The 24324-nt window shown below is 36.9% G+C and overlaps 5 protein-coding genes across 48 annotated transcripts; 4 read left to right on the top strand and 1 right to left on the bottom strand.

The window, feature by feature from the left end:
• Nucleotides 1–37: 37 nt before the first annotated feature.
• On the top strand, nucleotides 38–5406 carry LOC104739779 (putative serine/threonine protein kinase IRE). The gene is made up of 17 exons (XM_010460236.3): nucleotides 38–617; nucleotides 724–791; nucleotides 874–1050; nucleotides 1133–2395; nucleotides 2475–2647; nucleotides 2737–2986; nucleotides 3064–3156; nucleotides 3246–3386; nucleotides 3488–3580; nucleotides 3662–3866; nucleotides 3942–4027; nucleotides 4114–4202; nucleotides 4366–4417; nucleotides 4491–4547; nucleotides 4631–4786; nucleotides 4905–4988; nucleotides 5082–5406. The coding sequence occupies exons 1-17, from the start codon at nucleotides 233–235 to the stop codon at nucleotides 5181–5183; spliced, it is 3474 nt and encodes a 1157-aa protein (XP_010458538.2). The 5' UTR covers nucleotides 38–232; the 3' UTR covers nucleotides 5184–5406.
• A 123-nt stretch (nucleotides 5407–5529) lies between these two features.
• Nucleotides 5530–6590, bottom strand: LOC104739788 (transcription factor MYB20-like). Its single transcript, XM_010460247.2, has 2 exons — nucleotides 6169–6590; nucleotides 5530–6098 (listed from the first exon to the last, which is right to left on the bottom strand). The coding sequence occupies exons 1-2, from the start codon at nucleotides 6447–6449 to the stop codon at nucleotides 5654–5656; spliced, it is 726 nt and encodes a 241-aa protein (XP_010458549.1). The 5' UTR covers nucleotides 6450–6590; the 3' UTR covers nucleotides 5530–5653.
• A 2124-nt stretch (nucleotides 6591–8714) lies between these two features.
• On the top strand, nucleotides 8715–9582 carry LOC104739797 (pectinesterase inhibitor 11-like). Its single transcript, XM_010460260.2, has one exon. The coding sequence runs from the start codon at nucleotides 8780–8782 to the stop codon at nucleotides 9395–9397; it is 618 nt and encodes a 205-aa protein (XP_010458562.1). The 5' UTR covers nucleotides 8715–8779; the 3' UTR covers nucleotides 9398–9582.
• Nucleotides 9583–10688: 1106 nt separating this feature from the next.
• On the top strand, nucleotides 10689–11460 carry LOC104739807 (pectinesterase inhibitor 11-like). Its single transcript, XM_010460269.2, has one exon. The coding sequence runs from the start codon at nucleotides 10747–10749 to the stop codon at nucleotides 11362–11364; it is 618 nt and encodes a 205-aa protein (XP_010458571.1). The 5' UTR covers nucleotides 10689–10746; the 3' UTR covers nucleotides 11365–11460.
• Nucleotides 11461–15560: 4100 nt separating this feature from the next.
• LOC109129594 (mitochondrial inner membrane protein OXA1-like) lies at nucleotides 15561–24189 on the top strand. Of its 44 annotated transcripts, XM_087473481.1 has the most exons (42): nucleotides 15561–15786; nucleotides 16025–16152; nucleotides 16244–16283; nucleotides 16395–16452; nucleotides 16561–16606; nucleotides 16702–16751; nucleotides 16838–16972; nucleotides 17053–17138; nucleotides 17280–17375; nucleotides 17502–17588; nucleotides 17703–17827; nucleotides 17932–18070; nucleotides 18170–18206; nucleotides 18293–18335; nucleotides 18422–18534; nucleotides 18614–18787; nucleotides 18888–19041; nucleotides 19226–19286; nucleotides 19653–19757; nucleotides 19889–19957; nucleotides 20101–20182; nucleotides 20264–20317; nucleotides 20423–20519; nucleotides 20626–20720; nucleotides 20804–20844; nucleotides 20962–21034; nucleotides 21126–21229; nucleotides 21320–21405; nucleotides 21578–21722; nucleotides 21806–21876; nucleotides 21969–22018; nucleotides 22098–22301; nucleotides 22395–22524; nucleotides 22676–22749; nucleotides 22872–22930; nucleotides 23116–23191; nucleotides 23281–23323; nucleotides 23406–23464; nucleotides 23600–23682; nucleotides 23765–23826; nucleotides 23944–24016; nucleotides 24123–24189. In XM_087473481.1, exons 2-8 carry the CDS (start codon nucleotides 16113–16115, stop codon nucleotides 17074–17076), a joined length of 393 nt encoding a protein of 130 aa, XP_087329607.1. In that variant the 5' UTR covers nucleotides 15561–15786; nucleotides 16025–16112; the 3' UTR covers nucleotides 17077–17138; nucleotides 17280–17375; nucleotides 17502–17588; nucleotides 17703–17827; nucleotides 17932–18070; nucleotides 18170–18206; nucleotides 18293–18335; nucleotides 18422–18534; nucleotides 18614–18787; nucleotides 18888–19041; nucleotides 19226–19286; nucleotides 19653–19757; nucleotides 19889–19957; nucleotides 20101–20182; nucleotides 20264–20317; nucleotides 20423–20519; nucleotides 20626–20720; nucleotides 20804–20844; nucleotides 20962–21034; nucleotides 21126–21229; nucleotides 21320–21405; nucleotides 21578–21722; nucleotides 21806–21876; nucleotides 21969–22018; nucleotides 22098–22301; nucleotides 22395–22524; nucleotides 22676–22749; nucleotides 22872–22930; nucleotides 23116–23191; nucleotides 23281–23323; nucleotides 23406–23464; nucleotides 23600–23682; nucleotides 23765–23826; nucleotides 23944–24016; nucleotides 24123–24189. The 44 variants fall into 44 exon arrangements, with proteins under 44 accessions (XP_087329607.1, XP_087329532.1, XP_087329496.1 ...); XM_087473406.1 differs by having other exon boundaries at nucleotides 17280–17418; nucleotides 17502–17629; nucleotides 17703–17808; nucleotides 18597–18787; nucleotides 20626–20844; XM_087473370.1 differs by having other exon boundaries at nucleotides 17280–17418; nucleotides 17502–17629; nucleotides 17703–17808; nucleotides 20626–20844.
• Nucleotides 24190–24324: the final 135 nt, after the last annotated feature.

Below are 24324 nucleotides of genomic sequence, written 5' to 3' on the forward strand. Positions count from 1 at the left end.
TTCACTGATAATGAAAACTGAGTCCCCCCCAGTTCCCGCGAAAACCTCAGTCTTGTTTCCTTCTATGTCCTTTCTCTCTCTCGCAACCGCTTCTGTGTAAACGTTATGGTTTGATAAAATCACAAAAACAAATCAAACAGAGGAAAAAAAAATAAAAAAGGATCGGAGTGTCAAATATGGAAATTTCAATTAATTCTCTGAGGTAATTTCTATTATTAAACAAACGTCGCCGATGTCTACGACGGAACCGTCGCGTGAGAACAACGATCAGGATCCACAACCGACCTCCACCAACGCGAAACAACTGAACAAGATCCCTGCGATTCCTTCCCGTCATCCGGAGAATGAACCGGCGGCGGAGGAGGATAAGGTTACGCCGGAATCAGGTTCGACGAGTCACCACGATTCGCCGGAGATTCTTGCTCCTTCTTCCTTAGGTTTGAATCATATCAGAACGAAATCGTCTCCGGCACCGTCTCCTTTAAGGTTTTCCTCCGGTCAAGATGATAAGGACGTCGTCGTCGTCGTCACCAAGGAGAAACCTAAGATTGGAATTGTTGATGTTCGCGCTGATGCTCGTGCTAGATGGCCTATTCCTCCTCATCAACCCGATCAAGGTTTGTTTTCTCCTTGATTCGATTTTTAGGATTTATGAAATTTTCAAAATCCAAAAGTCCGATTGAATCGTAATGATCATGAGGTGTTTGTTGTAATGTCTCTTAGGGAAAAAAGTTCAGTGGAGCCAATCAAAATCTCAACGGGTGCCTGCAAATACCAATCCAGGCTTAGAGGTGAGTGTCTTCTTCTTTGTATGTATGGTTTTCAGTTTCATGAGAATTTCACATTGCTAATTCTGTTTTTATCAATTTGCAGAGTACTCATGTAGGTCTTGCTAAAGAAACACAGTCTCCACGTTTCCAAGCCATATTGCGTGTAACGAGTGGAAGGAAGAAGAAACCTCATGACATCAAGAGCTTCTCTCACGAACTCAATTCTAAAGGTGTGCGACCTTTTCCCGTTTGGAGATCTCGAGCTGTTGGTCACATGGAGGTTTGTATATATTACTGATTCTTTTAATGAGTTTGAGTTCTTCAGCTTCGTAACTTTGGAATGGTTTTTTCTAATTTTATAGGAGGTAATGGCGGCGATCAGAACAAAGTTTGATAAACAAAAGGAAGATGTTGATGCTGATTTAGGAGTTTTTGCTGGCTACTTAGTGACTACTCTAGAGAGCACTCCAGAATCTAACAAAGAGTTAAGAGTTGGGTTAGAGGATCTGTTAGTTGAGGCTCGGCAATGTGCAACCATGCCAGCTAGTGAGTTTTGGGTTAAATGTGAAGGTATTGTTCAGAAGCTAGATGATAAACGTCAGGAGCTACCAATGGGAGGTCTTAAACAGGCTCATAACCGTCTTCTTTTTATCCTTACTCGTTGCAATAGGCTTGTGCAGTTTCGTAAAGAGAGTGGTTACGTTGAAGAACATATTTTGGGAATGCACCAGCTAAGTGATCTCGGTGTTTATCCAGAACAGATGGTAGAAATCTCGCGACAACAAGACCTTCTTCGAGAGAAAGAAATCCAAAAGATAAATGAAAAGCAAACTCTAGTTGGCAAAGAAGATAACCTTGATCAGAACTCTAGCAGTGGAGCCGATGGGGCGGAAGTAAATACTGCTAGGAGTACTGATTCAGCTTCAAGTAATTTCCGGATGTCATCTTGGAAGAAGCTTCCATCAGCTGCTGAGAAAAATCGTAGTGCTAATAACACTCCCAAGGCCAAGGGGGAGAGCAAAATCCAACCAAAAGTTTATGGTGATGAAAACGCTGAAAACTTGCATAGCCCGTCAGGCCAGCCTGCATCTGCCGACAGAAGTGCTTTGTGGGGTTTCTGGGCGGACCATCAGTGTGTGACATACGATAATTCCATGATTTGTCGTATCTGTGAAGTTGAAATACCAGTCGTACATGTAGAAGAGCACTCTCGAATATGCACAATCGCTGATAGATGTGACTTGAAGGGAATAAATGTAAACTTAAGACTTGAAAGAGTAGCTGAAAGTCTTGAGAAAATATTGGAGTCATGGACGCCAAAGAACAGCATAACTCCAAGAGCAGTTGCCGATAGTGCGAAATTATCAACATCCATTAGACATGAAGATCTGGATGAAATAACTCAGAGATGTTCAGTTGATATGCTTGATTGCGTTCCTCGTTCAGAGAATACAGTTTCTTTGGATGAGCTGACTGTCTTGAATGAAGCTTCAATGGCCAATGGAACAAAGGAATCGTCAGCAGGAAGCTTGACACCACCATCACCATCAACACCGAGGACAAGCCAAGTCGATTTACTACTAAGTGGTCGAAAAACAATATCAGAGCTGGAGAATTATCAGCAGGTAAATGTTTACATTCTTTTCATTTTTCCCCTAGAGTATTCAACTTCTCCTCAACTTTTATTTTTTGCTTTGTTGACAGATAAACAAGTTGCTAGATATTGCTCGCTCTGTGGCAAATGTGAATGTATGTGGATACAGTTCATTGGATTTCATGATTGAGCAGTTGGATGAGCTAAAGTACGTCATTCAGGATAGGAAGGCAGATGCCCTCGTGGTTGAAACGTTTGGAAGACGCATAGAGAAGCTACTACAGTAATCATTTTCCCTTGTACTGCTTTTGGCTCATCATTACTGTTTAACTGCAACTTCATTCATGCTGATTTATTGTTTCTCAAATCCAGGGAAAAGTACATTGAACTTTGTGGATCGATAGATGATGAAAAAGTAGATTCGTCTAATGCCGTGGCGGATGAAGAAAGCTCAGCAGATGAGGATACAGTACGAAGCTTACGGGCAAGCCCACTTAATCCACGTGCTAAAGATCGAACATCAATAGAAGATTTTGAAATTATAAAACCAATTAGCCGTGGTGCATTTGGAAGAGTATTTCTTGCCAAAAAGAGAGCCACCGGTGATTTGTTCGCCATAAAGGTTGGTGTTACTAACTCAATGTTGGCTCAAGAAATTTGTTCTAAGTATAACTCAATGTTGTCAAAACCATCGTACAGGTTTTAAAGAAGGCTGATATGATCCGTAAGAATGCTGTTGAGAGTATCCTAGCTGAGCGGAACATCCTTATATCAGTTCGTAATCCATTCGTGGTATGTAATACAAGCAATGTATAACTGCCCTCATGAATATATTTGTGAAAATATTGGTGCTTTCTCTAAGACTTCTTTTAGCTGTGCAGGTTCGGTTTTTCTATTCTTTCACATGCCGGGAGAATCTTTATCTAGTTATGGAGTACTTGAATGGTGGAGATCTCTTCTCCTTGTTGAGAAATCTTGGCTGCTTGGATGAAGACATGGCCCGCATTTATATTGCAGAAGTTGTAAGGCCATTTGTAACATCTCATGATTTGCTCAATTGTGTCCGGATTAAGACATAACTCTCCACAGGATAGAAATTGAATTCAATCAAATGCTTTTTCAGGTTCTTGCTCTGGAGTATTTGCATTCTGTAAATATCATTCACAGAGACCTCAAGCCAGACAATTTGTTGATCAATCAGGATGGTCACATCAAGGTCAATATATAGTTTTATGCATTATAAATTGACAGCGAGACCGCTCGTCTCGCAAAATATAACCCTTGGAATTAATTACAGTTGACAGATTTCGGGCTTTCCAAGGTTGGTCTTATCAACAGCACAGATGACTTGTCAGGTGATGCATCACTGGGAAACAGTGGATTTTTTGCAGATGATGGAACAACAGCTCAAAATTCACAAGGAAAAGATAGTCGTAAGAAACATGCAGTTGTTGGAACTCCTGATTATCTTGCACCTGAAATACTTCTTGGAATGGGTCATGGTTAGTATTTCATTTTCCTTTCATTCCATGCCATCATTTATTTGTACATGGACTTATCATCACTACTCATAACAGGTAAAACTGCTGATTGGTGGTCAGTCGGTGTTATTCTTTTTGAGCTTCTGGTGGGCATACCTCCTTTCAATGCAGAAACCCCACAGGTATATTTTCAAGATGAATTTATGAGATACCAGAAGTAGACATCATGTTAAGGCCTTAACATTATCTTTCATATATTGGTTTGCAGCAAATTTTTGAAAATATAATCAACAGAGATATACCATGGCCTAATGTGCCAGAGGAGATATCTTATGAAGCACATGATCTAATTAACAAGTAAGATCACACACTTTTTGGATATGAATCTCAGAAACTTCATCTCTTTACCATGTTTTCTGTAATTTTGCCATTTTATTTTCTACACGCCTTTAATTGAGATCAAAGTGAAAACAGAACATGTTGATTGTGTTAACCTTATCTACTTTTGTCCTTCTTTTAGGTTGTTAACTGAAAATCCTGTTCAAAGGCTAGGGGCAACGGGAGCTGGAGAGGTAAATCTCTATTAATTCAACCCTACTAGCTAACTTTTCTCAAGTCCTCGGGTCTCTAAATATCTCCTTACAGGTGAAACAACATCATTTTTTCAAAGATATTAACTGGGACACGCTTGCCCGGCAAAAGGTTCTTTCCATATTCAGAAGCTAAATTAAGTTCCTTTACAAAATCAAATCTATATACTAACGTTAACTAATCTATTGTTACAGGCTATGTTTGTGCCAGCAGCTGAACCACAAGACACTAGTTACTTCATGAGCCGGTATATATGGAACCCGGAAGATGAAAATGTTCATGGAGGTAGTGATTTTGATGACCTTACAGACACATGCAGCAGTAGCTCCTTCAACACACAGGACGAAGATGTATGACTTTCTCACTCTTTCTCTCTACTTTTTTTTTTCGTCTTACATTCATTTTTAGTGTTATCATCTGAATGCTCACAGAATTAAAAAAAAATAAAAGGTTTATGTTGTAAAACAGGGTGATGAGTGTAGTAGCTTAGCAGAATTTGGAAATGGACCAAACCTTGCTGTGAAGTATTCCTTCAGCAATTTTTCGTTCAAGGTCAGTTAGTTAATCCCCAAGATTTATTTGTTTTGAAATATTTATCCCTTAAGAAATGCTTAATTCTTTTGACAATGGTTTTTGTGTTATCAGAACCTCTCACAACTCGCTTCGATCAACTACGATCTTGTTTTAAAGAACGCGAAGGAATCAACAGAAGCTTCGAACCAATCAGCCCATCGACCCGAAACATGATGACTAACATGTATGGATCATCATATCTAACTCGAAGAAGCGCTGATTGGTTCCTGGTTCAAACCATAAAAGATAAGTTATAATAACTTGGAAGCATAGCATAGCTAGGAAGCAAAAGAGCTACAGAGATTTGAGTATGATATTAATTTATGTAATTACATGATACACATATTGAATTACAAGATTTTTTTAAAATTAAATATAAAAAATTCTTGAATTTGTATACAATATGTGTAACCTGTACTCTGTTTTATTATAATTCCAAACGTAAGCTCTAAAATGTATCCGTTAGTTCCAGATGAAATCTGTGACATTAAAAGTGCAAAGCACGTAATATAGTAGTTGATTAAGGAATTTGGAAATTGCTATTGTTTTATTCGTTATACTGACATCAACTATGGTCATAGAATGATGTCAACGAACCTTTGGATTAATCAACCTACGGCCTAATAAAACATACTTTAATCTCTCTAATCATCGAAACAACCAAGTTCTAAATCTTCGTACCCCAAATCTCCATACTTCAACCACAACGATGACGAAGAAGAACATGATGACGCAATGTCGCCGGACAATAGCATCGTAAGCTCTCCGGCTCCTACTCCGTCATTTTCCATTAAAAAGCTCCACGGCTGATCATCACCGTCCACGTCAGCCAACTCGTTTAGATTTCCAGCTGACGTGTCATTCTGCAAAACCACAGGTACTACTACTACCTCTGGCTCACTCGGAGGCTTTGGACTGTTGACCTTTAATACCTTCTCCTCCTCCTCGTTGACATTTTGTTGGTCAAACCGACGATGTGTGTTTGGATCAATACCCATTCTTATAAGCTTCCTCTTTATATGAGTGTTCCAATAGTTTTTAATATCGTTGTCTGTTCTTCCCGGTAACTCTACTGCAATCTTCGACCATCTATAACCATATTATACACAACGCATTAGAATATTTCATATTACAAGTAGAAAATAAAATAACATTAAACCTGTTGCCAAGACGAGCATGAAGATCAATGATGAGTTGGATCTCTTCTTCACTAAAAAGACCTCTCTTGAGATCTGGCCGGAGATAATTAGTCCACCGGAGACGGCAACTTTTACCGCACCGTCTTAGTCCCGCCAGTTTGGGGACGTCCCTCCAGCACCATCCACCACCGCCGCCACGTATCCTTAGGAAATCAACTAGCTTCCCATCTTCTTCCACTGTCCACGGTCCCTTTCTTAATCCAACCTCATCACAACATGGTTTACGACCACCCATAATCATATATGGTTTTTAAAATGTTTCATCAAATAAACTTTTGTTATTGTATATTTGGAAATCGTGAAAGTAATTAGCTAGACTCTTAGGGGTCGAGAAATGGAAAATGGAAAAGAGAAAATAAAAAAACAACAACACAGAAGTGGTAACCAAGTTTATCTCAACTAACTAACTATATATAACAAACACACGTATGGAGTTTCTTGCCCTTTTTTTTTGGATGCTTAAGATTTAATTAATAGTAATTATCATTGTTCATACAATTAATTAATGTATTTTACAGTCAGGATAGAAAACTCAATCCGAAATTTTCTTGGAACTTTTGTGATGTTTTTGTGGATACGGTTGTTAACTACTGTGTATATTATAATTCGATGCAAACGTTTTATTATTATTTTAGCTGCGAAGTTATTAAATTACTTTGACGTAGTACAACATTGTCATCTACGTACTCTTATCAATTATACATAAATAATACATATATATGAACATATATGTGAATAAAAATATTTCTTGTTTCTCTGATTTCAAAGCTTCTATTAAATTGGCTCTTTAGAATTTCTTGTGTATTTTTTTTGTTCTCAAACGAATTTCTTATGTTTATCCACATGATTTTAAGGAAACAAAAAAAGATCATGCTGCTTGCGTTTTGATCATGACAAGAAAATCAGACTTCGTAAATAAAATCTTGAAGTAGAGAAAAAGAACATGGAGACTTCTCTAAAGAAGTTTTGAAAAACTGAAATAATGCTATTTTCTAATTGAAACATAATTTATTAATAAACATTTTTTTATTTATCTCTGTTTCACACAAAATTAAATATCCCTTTATAATTCTAAATAACTATATCTTTGTAAATACATTTTTGACAACCATGGAGGAAGATATATAAAAACTTGAACACTTTTAAACTGTATGTAGTATGATCATGTGTTATAAACTTGTTACAAACAAATTAATTTCTCCACGAACGCTAGTTTTGATTTATCCGAAACTAAAAGGTCAACGGAAACAAGAATTATTTTTCTTTATTCATTGTACAAATTGGTTTTGTCCCAACGAATTTTTGTCAAAGGAAAAAAATTTGAAGAAAAAATTTATTCAAATTTCTTTTTATTTACATCAGCAAGTGTTTAAACATTTACTAGAAATGACCTAATAAAAAGAAAGAGAGTGAGAACCGATTTCTTATATCTTTATGTGAATCATAACCGTATTTGACTATTTGAGTGAACTAATGTTGAACTTTTTTTTTTTTTGTCAATGAATGAATTAGTTTAGATCTGGATAATTCTAATCTCGTAAAAATATTATATATACTTAACTCAGTCAAGTATATAATTATAATTATGAGTAATTTATGCATTATTTTGGTAAAAAGAAAGCAAAATATAAGTAAAAATATAAACATCTATTAAAAAATAAAAAATTGAGACGTTAAAGGCTGTGAAGGATAAAAAAAAAACCAAACAAAACGAAGATGTAACATTCTTAGACCTTGGCCGTGTTGCTTTTTAACGTCCCACGAACCAGCATACTGCATATATGATCAAGATGATAATGGTGCAATCAATGAATCAAATATAAGAACAAGAAAATGAGAGTTGAGTTTTCGAAATTTGGGAAATCGGTAGCCTTAACCATTTTGTATGTTTTGAACAAATTAACAATATGATTTGCAAAGATTTTCTAGTAGCATGTAATGTAACTATTATCAAACTAAACTAAATATTTATTTTTACTAAAATATTCAAGTCATATATAGAGGATGGGTAGATGGGATGCAACTTTCTGTTAAAAATTGAGAGTCTGGTATAAGTTATATTATACTACAAGTTAAAAATCTAATCCATTGAGATGAGATCCAATAACGTTTACTATACATATAAATGAATTTCTCTTAGTCAACTACGTACATATTCATATATAATTAGAAGTCATTTATACAACTTTGTGCAATTGGCTACAATCGAAAGATATATATATATATATATATATATATATATATATATATATATATATATACACACATGTTTGTTTCTTTTTTGTGTGTAACGATCCGATCGGATCTGGTTACGTGATTGTACATTAACAATATATCATCGATATTTAAACTTAGGACTTGGAACGAAAGTGAGTGGAAGATGCGTGATTTTAAATAGGAAATATCAGATTTAACTATTTGAATCACAACTCTTTCCTCTACACACTTAATTCTATAAATATTTGAACCACAACTCTAAAAAGGTTTTCATGCATTGTGCTATAAATATTTGAACCACAACTCTTTCCTCTACACACTTAATTCTCTCAACTTCAAGATATTTAAACAGCAATGGCAAAACGATACCAAGCTCTCTTTCTACTCCTCTCCGTCTCCTGCCTCGTCTTGTCGGAGCTTACAACCGCCACAGTTAGCCCAACTAGAACTTCCACAAAAGCACTAAACTTCATTCAATCCTCTTGCAGATTCACAAAGTACCAATCCCTGTGCGTTGAGACTCTCTCCGTCTACGCCAATACGATCAAAACAAGCCCTCGACGTCTCGTGGATACAGCTATCGCCGTGAGTCTAAACCAAGCGCTGTCCACGAAGCTCTTCATCTCCCACCTGACGAAGGGCCAGTTTCGAACCCTTCAGGACTGCGCACCATCGACAGATACGTTCAATACAGATTGCACGTGTTCTATCCAGCAACTCCAAGAGGTGGTGCGTTGTACCAGTTGGACCGAATGCTTGTTTCACGTAAACAATGCTGAAGTATGTGCCATTTCGGGTGAGAGTCATAGCGTCGAGAACACTTGCTCCAGCCCGTACGCTGGTCCGGTAAAGATGTCAGTCCGGGGCCGGATCTCGGATGCGGTAAGAAAGTCACTCCATGCCCGGTTCGCTAAGTTACACCATGAAATAAACAATGCCAAAATGTTGTTTAAAGCCTTTGCTAGGAATTAGTAATAATAGACTTCTTTTGTTGTATGGTATTCATGTAGTATCAGTCCATCAGGAGAACGATTGAAAAAAAATCTCTATTTTCTCTAAATAGTGAAAATGTTAGACTTGTTTTCTTTCTTTTTCGAGATTTTAAGATAAAACACGTCGAGACTTTAAACATAATCTAAAATGTCCATTTTCACTTACCTCTGGAATACCAATTTGGTCTTACATATATGTGAACATCGATATTATTAAAGATCAATTACCAAAAAGGAAAAGTGGAAAAAGGCGTGCACTCTTACTTATGTTTTAATATACTGTGGTTTCTTCTGTTCATGAAGATTGTACAAGTCCATTGACATATCGCACGTACTAATATATAGTATTCTGTCAAAGAGTTTTGGTACGTATGTGACATATTTAGCACATCACGAAGACAATTTAAAGCTTACCATTTTCTCAATATACTTTCTAGCGTTATTTATTAAAACCAACCTTTCTGAATTTTAGTTAATATATAAGACTTGCTAATCTTGATACATCCGGGATAGAAGGATCAACGAAAACAACAATTAATTTTCTTTACACATTTTTGTCAAAATTGTCAACAATCTAAGCTCTTTTAGTACAATACACGAATATGAAGTATCTTTAGTATATACTTAGTTCTTCCTCTTAGCGTACAAAAGTTTGAACCTTTCGTAAAGCTATAATTCCAACTTTTCTTCTGTGAATTGTTTTCTTGTTGAAAAAGGCAAAGACCCGCGCTAAGTAGCCAAATACACACAGGATGGAGGAATTCGTCAGACTGGTCTTGTACGTCACTACCAAGACGAAAACTGCATGGGTTGCCTCTTTCTTCTATATCAAACACAATTAGGATATATAGATACATTTTTTTCTTTCATTGGATGAATTAATTGAGATCTGGTTACTTTTCATTTTTCGCATCTCCCAAAACGAAACTATAATTTTTTGTCAGTTTGTCACTCAGTCAACTACATATTTCTATATACAAATTTCAAGTCCTTTTATATATTATTTTTTTGGCTGTCAACATATATATATATATATAGTTATATATGTGTGTGTAACGATCCGATCGGATCTGGCTACGTGATTGTAATTACTAGCTATATTAAACGACTTAGGTTTGGAACGAAAGTGAGTGGAAGGTACGTGATTTTAATATGAAACAAATAACCAAAATATCAAAATAATCATGGTGATTAGTAGTGCACTCCAAAAAGGTAGCCAGTACTATAAATAAGTATCACCGTGATTTTAATACTTATCATGGTGATAGTATTTGAACCCCAACTATTTCCTATTCATACTTAATTCTCTCAACCTCAAGAAAATCAGCAATGACAAAACAATACCAAGCTCTCTTTCTACTTTTCTCCGTCCCCTTCCTCTTCTCATCGGAACTCACAGCTGCCAAAGTCAGCCCGGCCGGAACTTCTGCAAAAGCACTAAGCTTCATTCAATCCTCTTGCAAATCCACAACGTACCAATCCCTGTGCGTTGAAACTCTCTCGGTCTACGCCAATACGATCAACACAAGCCCTCGACGCATCGTGGATACAGCTATCGCCGTGAGTCTTAACCAAGCGCTGTCCACGAAGCTCTTCCTCTCACACCTGACGAAAAGCCAGTTCCGAACCCTTGCGGACTGCCAACCAACAGCCGATGTGTTCACTACAGATTGCACGTGTTCTGTCCAAGAACTCCAAGAGGTGGTGCGTTGTACAACTTGGACCGAATGCTTGTTTCACGTAAACAATGCTGAAGTCTGTGCCATTTCGGCTGAGAGTTATAGCGTCGAGAATAGTTGTTCCAGCCCCTTCGCGGGTCCGGTAAAGATGTCAGTCCGGGGCCGGATCTCTGATGCGGTAAGAAAGTCACTCCATGCCCGGTTCGCTAAGTTGCACCATGAAATAAACAATGCCAAAATGTTGTTCAAAGCCTTTCGTAAGAATTAGTAATAAGTCGACTTCTTTTGTTGTACGGTATTTATGTAGTATCAGTTCATCAGAAGAACAATAAATAAAACTTTGTCGAAACGAAAATTAATTAAAGACTAAGACAAGAAATCCTAGCTATAAAATACATCGAGATTCTAAACATAATTTTAGTCCTTTTTCACTTATTTCGAATACCAATTGCAACTGGCCTTGTATACGACTATACGTATGTAAACCTCGAGGCTGTTGAAGATAATAACCAAAAGAAAAATGTAAAAAGGCATATTTAATAAACTGGTTCTGTTCATGAAGATTGTACAAGTTCATTGACAGATCACAACATAGTAATAGTATTCTGTCAAATAGTTCTTTCGCATATTTTTGGTACGCATATTTAACAGTACATCACGAAGACATTTTACAATTTACCATCTTTTCTAGCGTTATTTATCAAACCAACCTTAATTTTGAATTTTGGTAAAAGACTTTACTCAATGGAAACTCTATCTTTTTTTTTTTTGGATTTCAATGGGTATGTTTTCCCAACGAGCCGGTCCAGTCCACACTCGATATGTCGTTTACATTTGAGTTCGTCCGGGAGGAAATGCAAAACAAGGTATATGTAAGTATGAGTCCTCCTGTTAGTAAGAGGCTCAAGGCTTTGGAGAGCCAAGTCAAGGGCAGGAAGAAGAAGAGTAGCAAGAAGAGGTGATCGATCCAAAGTGGTGCACACTATGCTTTTGTTAAGAGGAAAAATTAATAAAGATTTTGGATTCAAAAAGTAAACTACTGTAGTTACTAGCAACACAGATTTTTTTAATCATTATTGTCGGAAGCTAGCTACTCTTGAGAGCTGAAAAGCTGGTTAATAATATGTTTTCTTTGATTATTTTATATGGAACGAACGATGATGATATTGTAAGTTTGTTTTGACCAAATAAGTAGAGAATATAAAACTGTTTTTTTATATATAGAAACATTTTGTTGAATATATAACATACACTCTTTTATAATCATCTTGTTAAGTAACAACAAAAAAAAAACCTGAAATAAATTGGAAATACTGGGAGTGGTTTGATTTCTTCGGATTTACCATATTAGTAGTGGTTTGTATTTCTCTTGACATTTTTTTTCCTTTCGTTGAATGTGTTTGTGATTGATGATGATGATGATGATGCTTTCTTTAGAATGAACCAATATGTAGATAGGCTTGCTAAACAAAAGATAAAAGTGGATTTAATATTATTCTTAATTATTTTTTTTATCTTACCGTCGCGATCTGATCGATTTCCATTTTTTTGTTTGGAAAAAAGGAAAATTTAATCCAAGAAAAGGAATCGCATAAGGAAACAAAACAAGTTTTCCTATTTCTATTTGATGTAAAGTGTAAACCCTAAAAATCTAATAAATGCTCTCATCACATCACCGTCATCACTACTCATCTCTCAGTGGAAAAAGAAAAAAAAACTCATCTTTCTTCTTTGTTGCTCTCTACGACTGAGAGCGAACAAGTGCTCTGCGAATTGTCTTAGTGGGAGAAGATCGCCGCCGATGGATCGATCATCCCATTGTTCGATTCCAACTAATTAAGTAAGCTTTTCTCTGTCCCTCTCTCTGCCTTTTCCTTCATCTCTGATGAAACTAACCTCAAAAGAGTGAAGAGGTTAGAATGTCAACAGACTGTTATTATAGAAACAATTTAGGAGAAGGTGCCTGCTCGTGACCATTAATTACAGACGATAGTGTTGGAAATGAAAGTGACGAATCTCATTGTCACGATGCTTGGATTGAACATTTCTTAATTAGTAGGTACATCTCCTATATCATGAACTTCCCACACTATATAAGTGGGGATCTATTTCTCTTGACATTTAACCATATAATTGTGATAGCCTATATGTATTTGTGAATGATGCTGATAAATAATACCAAAAAAAAAAAAAAAAAAACAATACAAGTTTTCCTTCAACATCGTTGAGTCCTGTTAGTAAGAGGCTGAAGGCTCTGGAGAGCCAAGTGATGGGAAGAAAGAAGAACAGCAGCAAGAAGAGGTGATTCAGAAGGGTGCATATACTATTTTTGCTAGCCGGCCAGAGGAAAAATTAATAAAGCTTTCGAGTCAAGAAAAAGTGAACTAGTTACTACAACATACACAGATTTTTCCCATTATTGATGGAAACTACTCTGAGAGCTAAAAAATAAGAAAAGCTGGAGGTGCCAGCTACTATACTAGTGAAATCATATGTGTTCCTTGATTATTTTATGGAACGATAGGGTAAGTTTGTTTTTTTACCGGTTAGAGAAATGAAGATTGTTTTTTTATAGAAACAATTTGAATAACATAGGCTCCTTTAGTTATCTTGTTTAAGTAACAAAACATGAAATAAATTTGAACATATATGGGAGCGGTTTAGAGAGGAGAAGAGAAGGTGCAAGAGCTCATGACCGAGACGTACAATAGTGTTGGAACTGAAAGGGGATGATGACTCTCATTGTCACGCTGATAAATAATACAAAAAAAAAAAAAACAATATAAATATATTTTCTTTTTCGGATCAAAGATGGAAGTGGATCGAGCAAGAGATCTTACCGTAATAATTGTAATCTTACCGTTGTGAATCTTGTGATCATTTATTATAATCTTACCGTTGTGATTTGTGAATCTTGTGATCATTTATTATAATCTTACCGTTGTGAATCTTGTGATCTAATAGTACAATTGCAAAAAAAAGAAGGAAAAGTTAATCTAAAAAAAAGAAAAAGAAATATGCAAAACAAATGAATAAAAGAAAAAAGGAAATCCTATTTATTTTATTATTACGAGTTAGTAAACCCTACAAAATCTACAAAATCACTCGATGGAAAAACAAAAATCATATCTTTAATCTTTTTTTAATATATATTTTGGTTTCTCTCTGCGAAGAGCGAAGCCGCGCTCTGTCGCCGCCGGTGGTTTTCCTCGACACGATGATGAATCGATGAAGCCGAAGGGATGATCCGATTGTACGCTTCCCTACTCTCTGCTTTTCTCCTTCATCTCAGAATTAGCGAAGACGACGACGACGATCGACGAGCCCTTTTCTTCTTTCTTGTTTGGTACTCTATGATCTCTCTCTTTCTCTCTGTTCTTCTTCTTCTTCTTGTTTTGCAATTCTCATACTTGTCTGATTTTTGTTTTTAGGGTTTTTTTTTTTCTTTCGGACAAGATTGCAAAACCATCATCGAGTCGAGACGTGTAGGAGAGATCGCGTGTCTGCTACTCTGTTCTTGATTCCTCAATCCTCACCCACCAATTCAACTCGTCTCGATATCTCCTCCTCCCCCACGGTTTGTCTTCCCAATTTTTTGCTTCTTGTTCCTTTTCTTCGTTTTTGATTGGTTTTTTTTTCTTGTGAAGGGACGAAAGTAGATTCAGAACATGGTCGCTATGCTAGGGTTTGAAGAACTGACGAAGAAGATTCAGAACCAACACTGAGATGCCTTACAATAACAACATCAAACAAACAAACTGGTTCCTCTTGTTATGTATCGTATCACCTTGACATAATTTTTTCTGTGTTTTGTTTTGTTTTTGCAGATTGAACCCTAGATGCCCACGAGCTAGCTTTACCTAAGGTAACACATTCTTCCTAGATGTTTGTATTTGATGACAACTCTGTTTTGTGCGGTGTTTTGAAACCATAGATTTGTGTGTGATGCAGGTAATTAACAAACCTCTTGTTAGAGTGGACAGCAAGGTATTAATAATTCTTTTCTTCACATTGAATAATAGTCTCTTCCTAATTGTATTATTGGTTCCATCTCTGTTTGAAATAATACAATGTTATGTTACTTTGGCTAGGTAAGCATTGTAATGGAGCTATGGAGTTGGGTGGAATGGAAGACTGTTGGCAATGGAAGATTACATTACACAAGGAGCCAAGATGTTGTTCAGTTGACTGGTGGACTTGAGGAGGCTGCTTGCAAACTCAAAAAAGGCCAAGGTTCGATCCTTCTTCGTCTTGATTTTTGAGATTTATTTCGTGTGTGGATTGATCGTTTTATTTCGTGTGTGTTGTTCAGCAGGCCGATAAAGGCCCAATAACAACAACTTCAGCCCATCAAACAAGACATGCCCAGGTGAATTTTTCAGCCCTTCTATTTTTTTTTTTATAATATCATTTAGAAAATTATTATTATGATTATTTATTTTGCCTCTCAGTGGAAAATTTTCCAGCAATTAAAATTTCTCAGGTCCGTGAAGGCGTGAATACAGAGAGAGAGGGAGAGAGAGAGGGAGAGAGAGAGAGAGAGAGAGAGAACACTGTGCATTCACCGCACGCACCGGTGTAACGGTACCAGCAGCAATTCATCTTCTCTCCTCCATGGTTTGTCTTCCCAATTGTTGTGATGTTATGTGTAGAGTGGCTGAGACGAGAGCTATAGACTATTTTGGGTCAGGTAATTTTTTATTTGTCTTTGTGTTGTCTAATTCAGTTACTCTACTTGTCCTTTGATTTCATGTTTTTCTCTTTTTTTTTTTTTTTTTCCTACGGTGGCTTCCGTGCATTTTGCTGCGCCGTAACTTGTACACATGATTGTTGCCAAGGTCTGTTTCTCTGAATCTTCATCTGCTTTTCTTCTCTTTTCTTATCCGAAAAATATACTCTCTTTTTTACACCTCGTCTCTGTTTGCTAGGTGCATTTTGTGGCGATGGAAGATACACTAGGAGCCCAGTGAAGAAGATCCCAAATGTTTGTTCACTTAGACTTGGTGGACTCGAGGAATGACGCTTCTTGTTCTTATTACCAAATTGATGCCTGAATGTGATCCATTTTAAAGAGTGTCTTCATTTGACTTAATTATTGTGTTTTTTTTTTGTAGATTGAATCATTTCAAACCTTTTTGCTACTGTAGATGCCGAGGAGCTATCTGGTTCAAGTACTACGGAGGTTTGGTGTGTGTGTTGGTTTCTGAGATTGAATTTTGTATTTGGTAAGCTTCTTACTAAAGTGCTGTTGTGTTTGGTCTCTGAGCTTTTTACTTCTGTGTTATGTTTGTAATGCAGGGAAACCGGATTGGATCTTCGAATACACGCTTTTGGATCCTCTCAATGGAGAACTCAGGTACTAGCCTACCAAAACCTTTATTGCTACTGCGAAGTTGTATCCGTCTCAATTCTAACTTTTCTTTTCCTATGTTGGCCATTTATATTTGTGGACAACTTCTCCCAGTGCCCCTATGCATGGTTCTCCATAACCCTTTCAAATCTCCACAGAGGTATCATATGGTTTGTTCTTGTTGTGTTATTACTTTCTCAGTTTGTTTCTGTATACGAAGATACTAAATTTATGGTCCTGTTTTTCTTCTTACAGATACCTCTTGTATGGAGATATCTCGACCATATGCTCGCCTTATCTCCAAGGTAACACATGCTTCCTAGATGTTTGTATTTGGTGACAACTCTGTTTTGTGTTTTGTTTTGACATCATAGATTTGTGTATGATGCAGGTTAGGATTATTACACCATTTAGTTTTCCGCTGGAGATTCCAGTGGGTGTCTGCTACTCTGTTCTTGCTTCCTCAATCCTCACCCACCAATTCAACTCGTCTCTCTCTCTCTCTCTCTCTTCTCCTCCACCCACGGTTTGTCTTCCCAATTTTTGCTTCTTCTTTTTTTCTTTTTTTGATCTCTAATGATTGGTTTTATTCTTTTTCTTTTGAAGCGACGAAGTAGGTCGCTATGCTAGGGTTTGGAGAAATGACGAAGAAGATTCAGAACAAACACTAAGATGAACTATTTCGCCGTACAGTAATAACATCAAACTGGTTCCCTTTTATGTTCTGTTTTACTATTATCCACCCTTGTACACTCTTTTTTTTGTTATGTATCTTATCAGAATCCAACCATATTGACTTAATTTTTTTTTTGTGTTTTGGTTTGTTTTTGCAGACTGAACCATCCCATTACCTTTTGCTACCCTAGATGCCGACGAGCCAGCTCTCTGGTGCTCATCCTACTCCTCCTGAAGCACTACAGAGCTCTTTGGTGTGTGTGTCGTTACTTGTCAGACTTTGTATTTTGTAATTTGGTAAGCTTATTATTACTAAAGTTGCTCTTGTGTTTGATCTCTGAGCTTTTTTTACTTTCATGTGTGTTATGTTTATATTGCAGGGAGAGTGGATTTGGATCTAACACGCTCTTGGATTGGTGATTGGTGAAGATATCCTAACTGTTATGGCTACAGAGCTCTGTGGTCTGGTGTGTGTCTTTACTTCTCAGACTTTGAATTTTATAATTTGGTAAGCTTGTTACTAAAGTTGCTCTTGTGTTTGGCCTCTCAGACTTTTTTACTTTCCTTTGGTATGTTTATAGTGCAGGGAAAATTGGATTGGATCCTCTCAATCATAACACGCTTTTGGATGCTCTCAATGGAGAGAACCCTTTCAATATTAAAGTGGGTGAAAACAGCAATTCTCAGGTACGTAGTGGACAGCAAGGTACGGTATTAATTATTCTTCACATTGAATATAGTCTCTTCCTAATTGTATTGGTTCCATCTCTGTTTGAAGTAATACAAAGTAATACACTTTTACTTGGCTAGGTAAGCATTGAAATGGAGCTATGGAAGACTGTTGGCAATGGAAGATACGCAAGGAGCCAAGTGAAGAGCCGAGATGTTTGTTCAGTTGCCTGGTGGTGGACTCGAGGCTGCTGTTTGCAGAAAACTCAAAAAGGTCAAGGTTCGATCCTTCTTCGTCTTGATTTTTGAGATTTTAAAAACTGGTTCTCTTGTTACTCTCTTTTATGTTCTGGCTTCTGTGTTTTTTTTTTTTTTGCAGATTGAATTCTAGATGCCGACGATCTAGATCTCCACTGGTTTGTTCTTGTTCTGTTTATTAATTTCTCAGTTTTGTTCTATATACGAAGATACTAAATTTGTGGTCATGTTTTTGTTCTTACAGGTGCCTCTTGAAAAAGGCAGCTCATATGCTCACCTTACCTAAGGTAACACATTCTTCCTAGATGTTTGTATATGGTGACAACTCTGTTTTGTGCGTTGTTTTGAAATCATTGATTTGCGTTTGATGCAGCCATGCAGGTAACATCTAATTTCCCGGAATGAATCGTTGAAGTCGAAGGCTGTTGGAGTTGGCAAGGGAAGATACACAAGGAGCCAAGTGAAGAGCAAACTCAAAAGGCCAAGGTTCGATCCTTCTTCTTCTTGATTTTCACGTTTTTTTCTCGAGATTTTAAAACTAAATTTAGGGAGGCGATGGCGATAGATTGAGGGATGATCATCATCGAAGATTCGTTTTTATTCCGGTGGCAAAGACGATTAAGAGTTACGAGAGGGTGATTGATCGTGTTCGGAGAAGTATTTGGTACTCTCTGATCTAAAGAGGAAGCAAAAGACAACGAGTCCCTTGAAAAGATCTCTTCGGATACAGTTACATATGGTACTCTCTAATCTCACTTTCTCTTCTCTCTTTTCATCCTCCTTCTTCTTCTTCTTCTTCTTGTTTGCAGTTCTCATATTTCTCTTTCTTTGTTGAGTAGCGAGACGAGAGATATGGTGCTGGTTGAAATCGAAGATATGGAGTTTGGTAGGTGCATGTTGGCCATGAAAGATACATTACGGAAGGAGCCAAGTTAAGAGCCAAGATGTTTGTTCGGTTGAGGAGGCCGCTTGCCCTTGAGCTCAAAGGCCAAGGTTTGATTTTTTCTTCTGTACTTTCTCTTTTTTGTTGCCCTTTGAGCTCAAATTAGGATTCTCTTGGCGGTTTTGCTAACAGGTGAGCCTCCCAATTGTTAGAAGGTATTTTTTGTTTCTTTATTCTTCTTCTTCTTCTTCTTCTTAATCTGATTAAGTATGTTCCTTCTTCTGTCTTTTTCAGGGTTTTTGGAAGCAAATTTATGATCCGATCTGATCATCATCGCTCGCTCCCTCCTCCTACGGTTTGATTTCGAAATCTTAATTTTAATTACTTGTCCTTATCTTGTTGTAGTAGATTGTGGTGGTCGATGTTGGTGCTATAGTATTGATTGATTGCTGTGTTGCTCTCTCTCTCTCTTTTTTTTTGTTTTCTGAAACTTTGTCACTCGTTTCCTCTGCTTTCGTTATAGCTTCTGATATTTTCACTTTTGGGTTTCTAAAATTGAATTACTTCTCATTGATTTAACATATGTGGAGGATGCTACTATGATAGTAAATGATCGGTGATATGGCTTTGATGTATCCTTGTCAAACTTTGAATATTGATGGTTTCTAGGGTTTTTATCCATCGGGTAACTTCCTTTGTGTGTGTGCTTTTTTTTTTTCAGGAAAGGGATCAGTACTGTCTCTATGATGCTTTGTAATGCTACTTACTAAGGTTGACGCTATAGATGGAATTGTCTATGTATCATGCATATATACGACTCTACAAGGTTTAGTTTCTGATATTGTTGGAACAAACAAAGTTACATGTTCACTTCTTAATTTTCACTTTGCTTCTCTGTTTTCATTCATTATTCTCTCTGATTACATGTTTTACTTCGTTTTTTTTTTGTTATTTCAGGTTTTGGATGATGCTTTTATCATTTTGTGATGGTTTTGACTGATCGGACCAGATCAGCAGTTGTTCAAGGTATATTTTTTCTGTTTTATCTCCTTATTCCTTAGTCCTTCCCCATATTTTTACATTGGCATATTGGTTTTTATAGCTGTTTCACTCTTATCGTTTTTGGTTTCAATAGTACTGAAGTGTGGCTTATCATTGATATGTTGCAGATTGTACTTGATGAGCTACTGAAACTGACGGGCGGAGGACAAGTATCTGAGCTGCATTCGCCGGGCTACCAGCAATTCCACGGTTTGGCTTCCAATTTTGCTTAATTTCCTTTTTTCTCTTTGATCTCAGTTGAGTGGTTTTCTAATATTTTTGATATGAAAGTTGCTACATTGAAGGAAGGATGCTGTTTGCAGAGAGCCAAATTCAATGGCCAAGGTTCCCTTCTTCATTCTCTGAGTATTTTTGTTTATTTTACGAATTAGATTTGGTAGTACATGATGAGCCTTGACTGAACTGTGACTTATCCTGGCTTTGTTGCAGATTGTACTCTTGATGAGCTAGTGAGATTGCTGGGCGGAGGAGAAGTATTTGGTACTCTCTGATTCAGAACCGAAACAAAGATGAACTTCACCTTACAGTAACAACATCAAACTGGTTCTACTTACTCATTTATATATAATCCACGTTATACTCTTTTATGTTATGTATCTGACTTAATTTTTTGTGTTTTGTTTTTTTTGCAGATTGAACCATTCCATACCTTTTGGCTATATACCCTAGCTAGATAAAGAGGAGGAGCTATCTGGTGCTCATCCTGCTCAAGTACTACAGAGCTTTGGTGTGTGTGTCTTTACTTCTCGGATTGAATTTTGTAATTTGGTAAGCTTCTTACTACGGTTGCTGATGTCACAAACTATGGAGATTTCTTGGCAAAGACCAGCTCATATGCTCGCCTTACTAAGGTAACACAAAATCTATTTAAGTTTCCATTCTGATTACCAAATTGATGTCTGAATGTGATCCATTTAATAGAGTGTCTTCATTTAACTTAATTTTTGTATTTTTGTTTTTGCATATAGAGTCATTTCATACCTTTTGCTAACGTAGATGCCAAGGAGCTATCTGGTGCTCATCCTGCTGAAGTACAGAGCTGTGTGTTTACTTCTCAGATTGAATTATGTATTTGGTACTTAAAGCTTCTTACTTAAGTTGCTGATGAGCTTTACTTCCGTGTTATTTATAGTGCAGGAAAAGTGGCTTGGATCTTCTAATCACCACACGCTTTTAGATCCTCTAAATGGAGAACCTCTCATTAAAGTTGCTGAAGTTGATGAAACAGTAACTCAGGTGCGAGCCGAGCCTATCAAAACAATTATTCGTACAAAGTGGTATTTGTCTCAATTCTAACTTTGATCTTTCCTCTGTTCTATGTTGCAGCCATATATGCTCCAAATAGCTACCAGCAAGCTGCAGGAGGAGTCTTTGTCACACGGAATTTTTTAGAGAACTGTTGCGGTGGTCAGGTACATGAATCTTTCACCAATTTTACATTGGTTCCAACTTATCAGTTTCAACAGCTTTTTATAATTCTTAAAGGATTACCAGTCATAACGTTTCTTGCTCAGAGGTGCCTATTTATACAGTTCATGTTTGTGCCTAGCTTTTTGAAATTACAATTTCAGAGTGTTTCTTCAGTTGACTAGTGGACTCGAGGAGGCTGCTTCAAGATCAAACTCAAAGGCCAAGGAAGCTGCTTGTAGATCAAACTAATATCGACAGGGTATCAAAGAAGATTGGTATGATGGAGAAAGCATTGCGTTTCCAGTGATTCTTGTCACAGGTAATGTTAACTTGTTTCACTTAATATGTGAAATCTTGATAATGACTCTTTGTGTTGTTCTGATGCTTTCTTCTCCTCTGCAGCTGTCAGTGACTACAAACAGCATCTCCATTTTCAAAACTTGAGTGATGAAAAGAGAAACATACATCTAGAGGTATAGATTTGCACCAATGTAATTTGTCCTCCCTCAATAATATTTTTCTTGTTCCCTCCTTAGTTACACTACACCTGTGCTGATTGCTGCAGGTGACAAGAGGTGGAAGGCCAGTGGATATTTCAATCTATGACACACTGTGGTGGGTGATGTCATACCTCTCAACATTGGAAATCAGGTAGGTGGGTCTGTGTCTAATCGAAATTAAAATTTATGTTTAGGTTCTTGCGGATGGAGTGCTAATATATGGCCACTCTCTTGCCCTTGATGAGTTCTTGATGAGTTCTTGATGAGTTTAGCATGACTGGAGAGAGCAAAATCGTGTGTATTTTTCTTGTTTCCTATCATAATTGAAAATTGTTGACTTTCTCGTCCCGCTATATGGTGAGTCAAGAGGTGGTGGTGCTGCTTTGAGTGTCAAGGAGGTTTCTGTTCTTCTTCTTTGATCAACTATGTCATAGAAAGTTACTTAGTTAACGTTTTATGTTGATCGCTTACTCTTAATTGGGTGTCTATAGGCATCGGGAAAAGCTATTATACTGGTAACATGTGGAGAGCGAATGGCTGAACGAATTCTATGATGAATGGCAACAGAAGCTGTAAGTTCCGAATGAGAGATGTGCTTTTGTAGAGAAGGCAACAGAAGCTGTAAGTTCTTTTAACCATTACATTTTTGTATGTTTATATACTCAGGTTCTGAAACAAATTTTGACATATAAAAGGAAAGTATAAGTCTATGCACTTTAACTTATATTTTCTGGCGTTTATACTTGGTTCTGCTGTATGCTGCATCCATCAGTAGGTCTATACTATGATCATATGCAGCTGATGAAGCCACAGTTGGAGTCCATCCGGGAGGAAATGCAAAACAAGGTATATGTTAACTTTTCCATTACAGCCATACATCATAGGATTAATCCTCACTTTTGCTACTTTGTCAATAGCTTTTGCACTGACTAATTTCCTTATCTAATTTTCTCCATATTTCCTTTCAGGGCATGGACGCCGTTACGATGGCAGAAGATCAAAAAAAGATGAAGAATTTATTTAAAGAGTAAGCTGATTTTAACTTCTTTTGATCAGAAATCAATTTCTCTTAAAGAGTGTTAAACTTCTTTTTTGTCTGATAAAACTAGTTATTAAGATTTGGAGTTTATGTCATATTATAACTGGTCTGCTCTGCCTGACTATTGAGTTGGTGTAGTCTCCTGACATACAGTGTTTGTTTATAATTTACAGATATGGTGTCACTCCATTCACTCCAGTGAAAGGGATGCTTATTCAGGGACCTCTGTCCATCTGCTTTTTTCTTGCTGTAAGATCTTTTAATCTTTAAGATGCTTGTTGGGCTATGTTGTTTGTCATGAGGCTTTTTGTCTCAAATGAGTTTAACTTTTTTCCCAGATTCAAAATATGGCAGAGAAGGTACCTTCATTCCAAACAGGAGGTGTTCGTCTTTCGCTTATTGTGTGTTGTTTCATTTGTGAATGCAAGGCTTCTAATGGTCTTCTTTGTTTTTTTTCTCTCAGGTTGGTGAAAACCCATTGTAGACATCAATCCAAGTAAGTAAACTACTCAATTGGTCAAGGTATAATGGTTTCTGTTTCATCTCCTTTGTCCTTCCACATACTGTTTCATTAGCATAATGGTTTTGATAGCTGTTTCACTCTATCATTTTGGTTTCAATAGTACTGAAGTGTGGCTTATTATGGATTTGTTGCAGATTGTACATGATGAGCTACTGAAATTGATGGGTGGAGGAGAAAGTATCTGAGCTACCAGCATTTCAGCTTCTCTCTCTCCACGGTTTAGCTTCCAGTTTTGCCCATGTTGAGTTATTATGTTCTCAGTTTGTTGAGTTATTATTTATCAGTTTGTTTGTTCTCAGACAAATCCCTTTTGTATGGAGATATCTCGACAAAGACCAGCTCATATGCTCGCCTTATTAAGGTAACAAACACATATTTTATTTAAGTTCTTGTTCTTATTACCAAATTGATGCCTGAATGTGATCCATTTTAAAGAGTGTCTTCATTTGACTTAATTTTTGTGTTTTTGTTTTTGCAGATAGAATCATTCCAAACCTTTTTGCTAATGTAGATGCCGAGGAGTTATCTGGATCAAGTACTACGGAGGTTTGGTGTGTGTGTTTACTTCTGAGATTGAATTTTGTATTTGGTAAGCTTCTTACTAAAGTGCTGTTGTGTTTGGTCTCTGAGCTTTTTACTTCTGTGTTATGTTTGTAGTGCAGGGAAACCGGATTGGATCTTTGAATCATAACACGCTTTTGGATCCTCTCAATGGAGAACTCAGGTACTAGCCTACCAAAACCTTTATTGCTACTGCGAAGTTGTATATCCGTCTCAATTCTAACTTTTCTTTTCCTATGTTGGCCATTTATATTTGTGGACAACTTATCCTCGTGCCCCTATGCATGGTTCCCCATAA

Source organism: Camelina sativa, chromosome 2, assembly GCF_030686135.1.
Source record: "Camelina sativa cultivar CO46 ecotype springtype chromosome 2, ASM3068613v1".
NCBI classification, from domain to species: Eukaryota; Viridiplantae; Streptophyta; class Magnoliopsida; order Brassicales; family Brassicaceae; genus Camelina; species Camelina sativa.

What these genes read in the sequence shown, in the direction of transcription:
- LOC104739807 (XM_010460269.2), top strand. Translation starts at nt 10,747, where the DNA reads ATGACAAAACAATACCAAGCTCTCTTTCTACTTTTCTCCGTCCCCTTC.
- LOC104739779 (XM_010460236.3), top strand. Translation starts at nt 233, where the DNA reads ATGTCTACGACGGAACCGTCGCGTGAGAACAACGATCAGGATCCACAA. An exon ending in TCCTCATCAACCCGATCAAG is followed by an intron (nt 618 to 723) that starts GTTTGTTTTCTC and finishes AATGTCTCTTAG; the next exon opens with GGAAAAAAGTTCAGTGGAGC. An exon ending in ATACCAATCCAGGCTTAGAG is followed by an intron (nt 792 to 873) that starts GTGAGTGTCTTC and finishes ATCAATTTGCAG; the next exon opens with AGTACTCATGTAGGTCTTGC.
- LOC109129594 (XM_087473406.1), top strand. Translation starts at nt 16,113, where the DNA reads ATGACGCTTCTTGTTCTTATTACCAAATTGATGCCTGAAT. An exon ending in TACCAAATTGATGCCTGAAT is followed by an intron (nt 16,153 to 16,243) that starts GTGATCCATTTT and finishes TTGCTACTGTAG; the next exon opens with ATGCCGAGGAGCTATCTGGT. An exon ending in CCTTTCAAATCTCCACAGAG is followed by an intron (nt 16,607 to 16,701) that starts GTATCATATGGT and finishes TTCTTCTTACAG; the next exon opens with ATACCTCTTGTATGGAGATA.
- LOC104739788 (XM_010460247.2), bottom strand. Translation starts at nt 6,449, where the DNA reads ATGATTATGGGTGGTCGTAAACCATGTTGTGATGAGGTTGGATTAAGA. An exon ending in CATGCTCGTCTTGGCAACAG is followed by an intron (nt 6,099 to 6,168) that starts GTTTAATGTTAT and finishes ATATGGTTATAG; the next exon opens with ATGGTCGAAGATTGCAGTAG.
- LOC104739797 (XM_010460260.2), top strand. Translation starts at nt 8,780, where the DNA reads ATGGCAAAACGATACCAAGCTCTCTTTCTACTCCTCTCCGTCTCCTGC.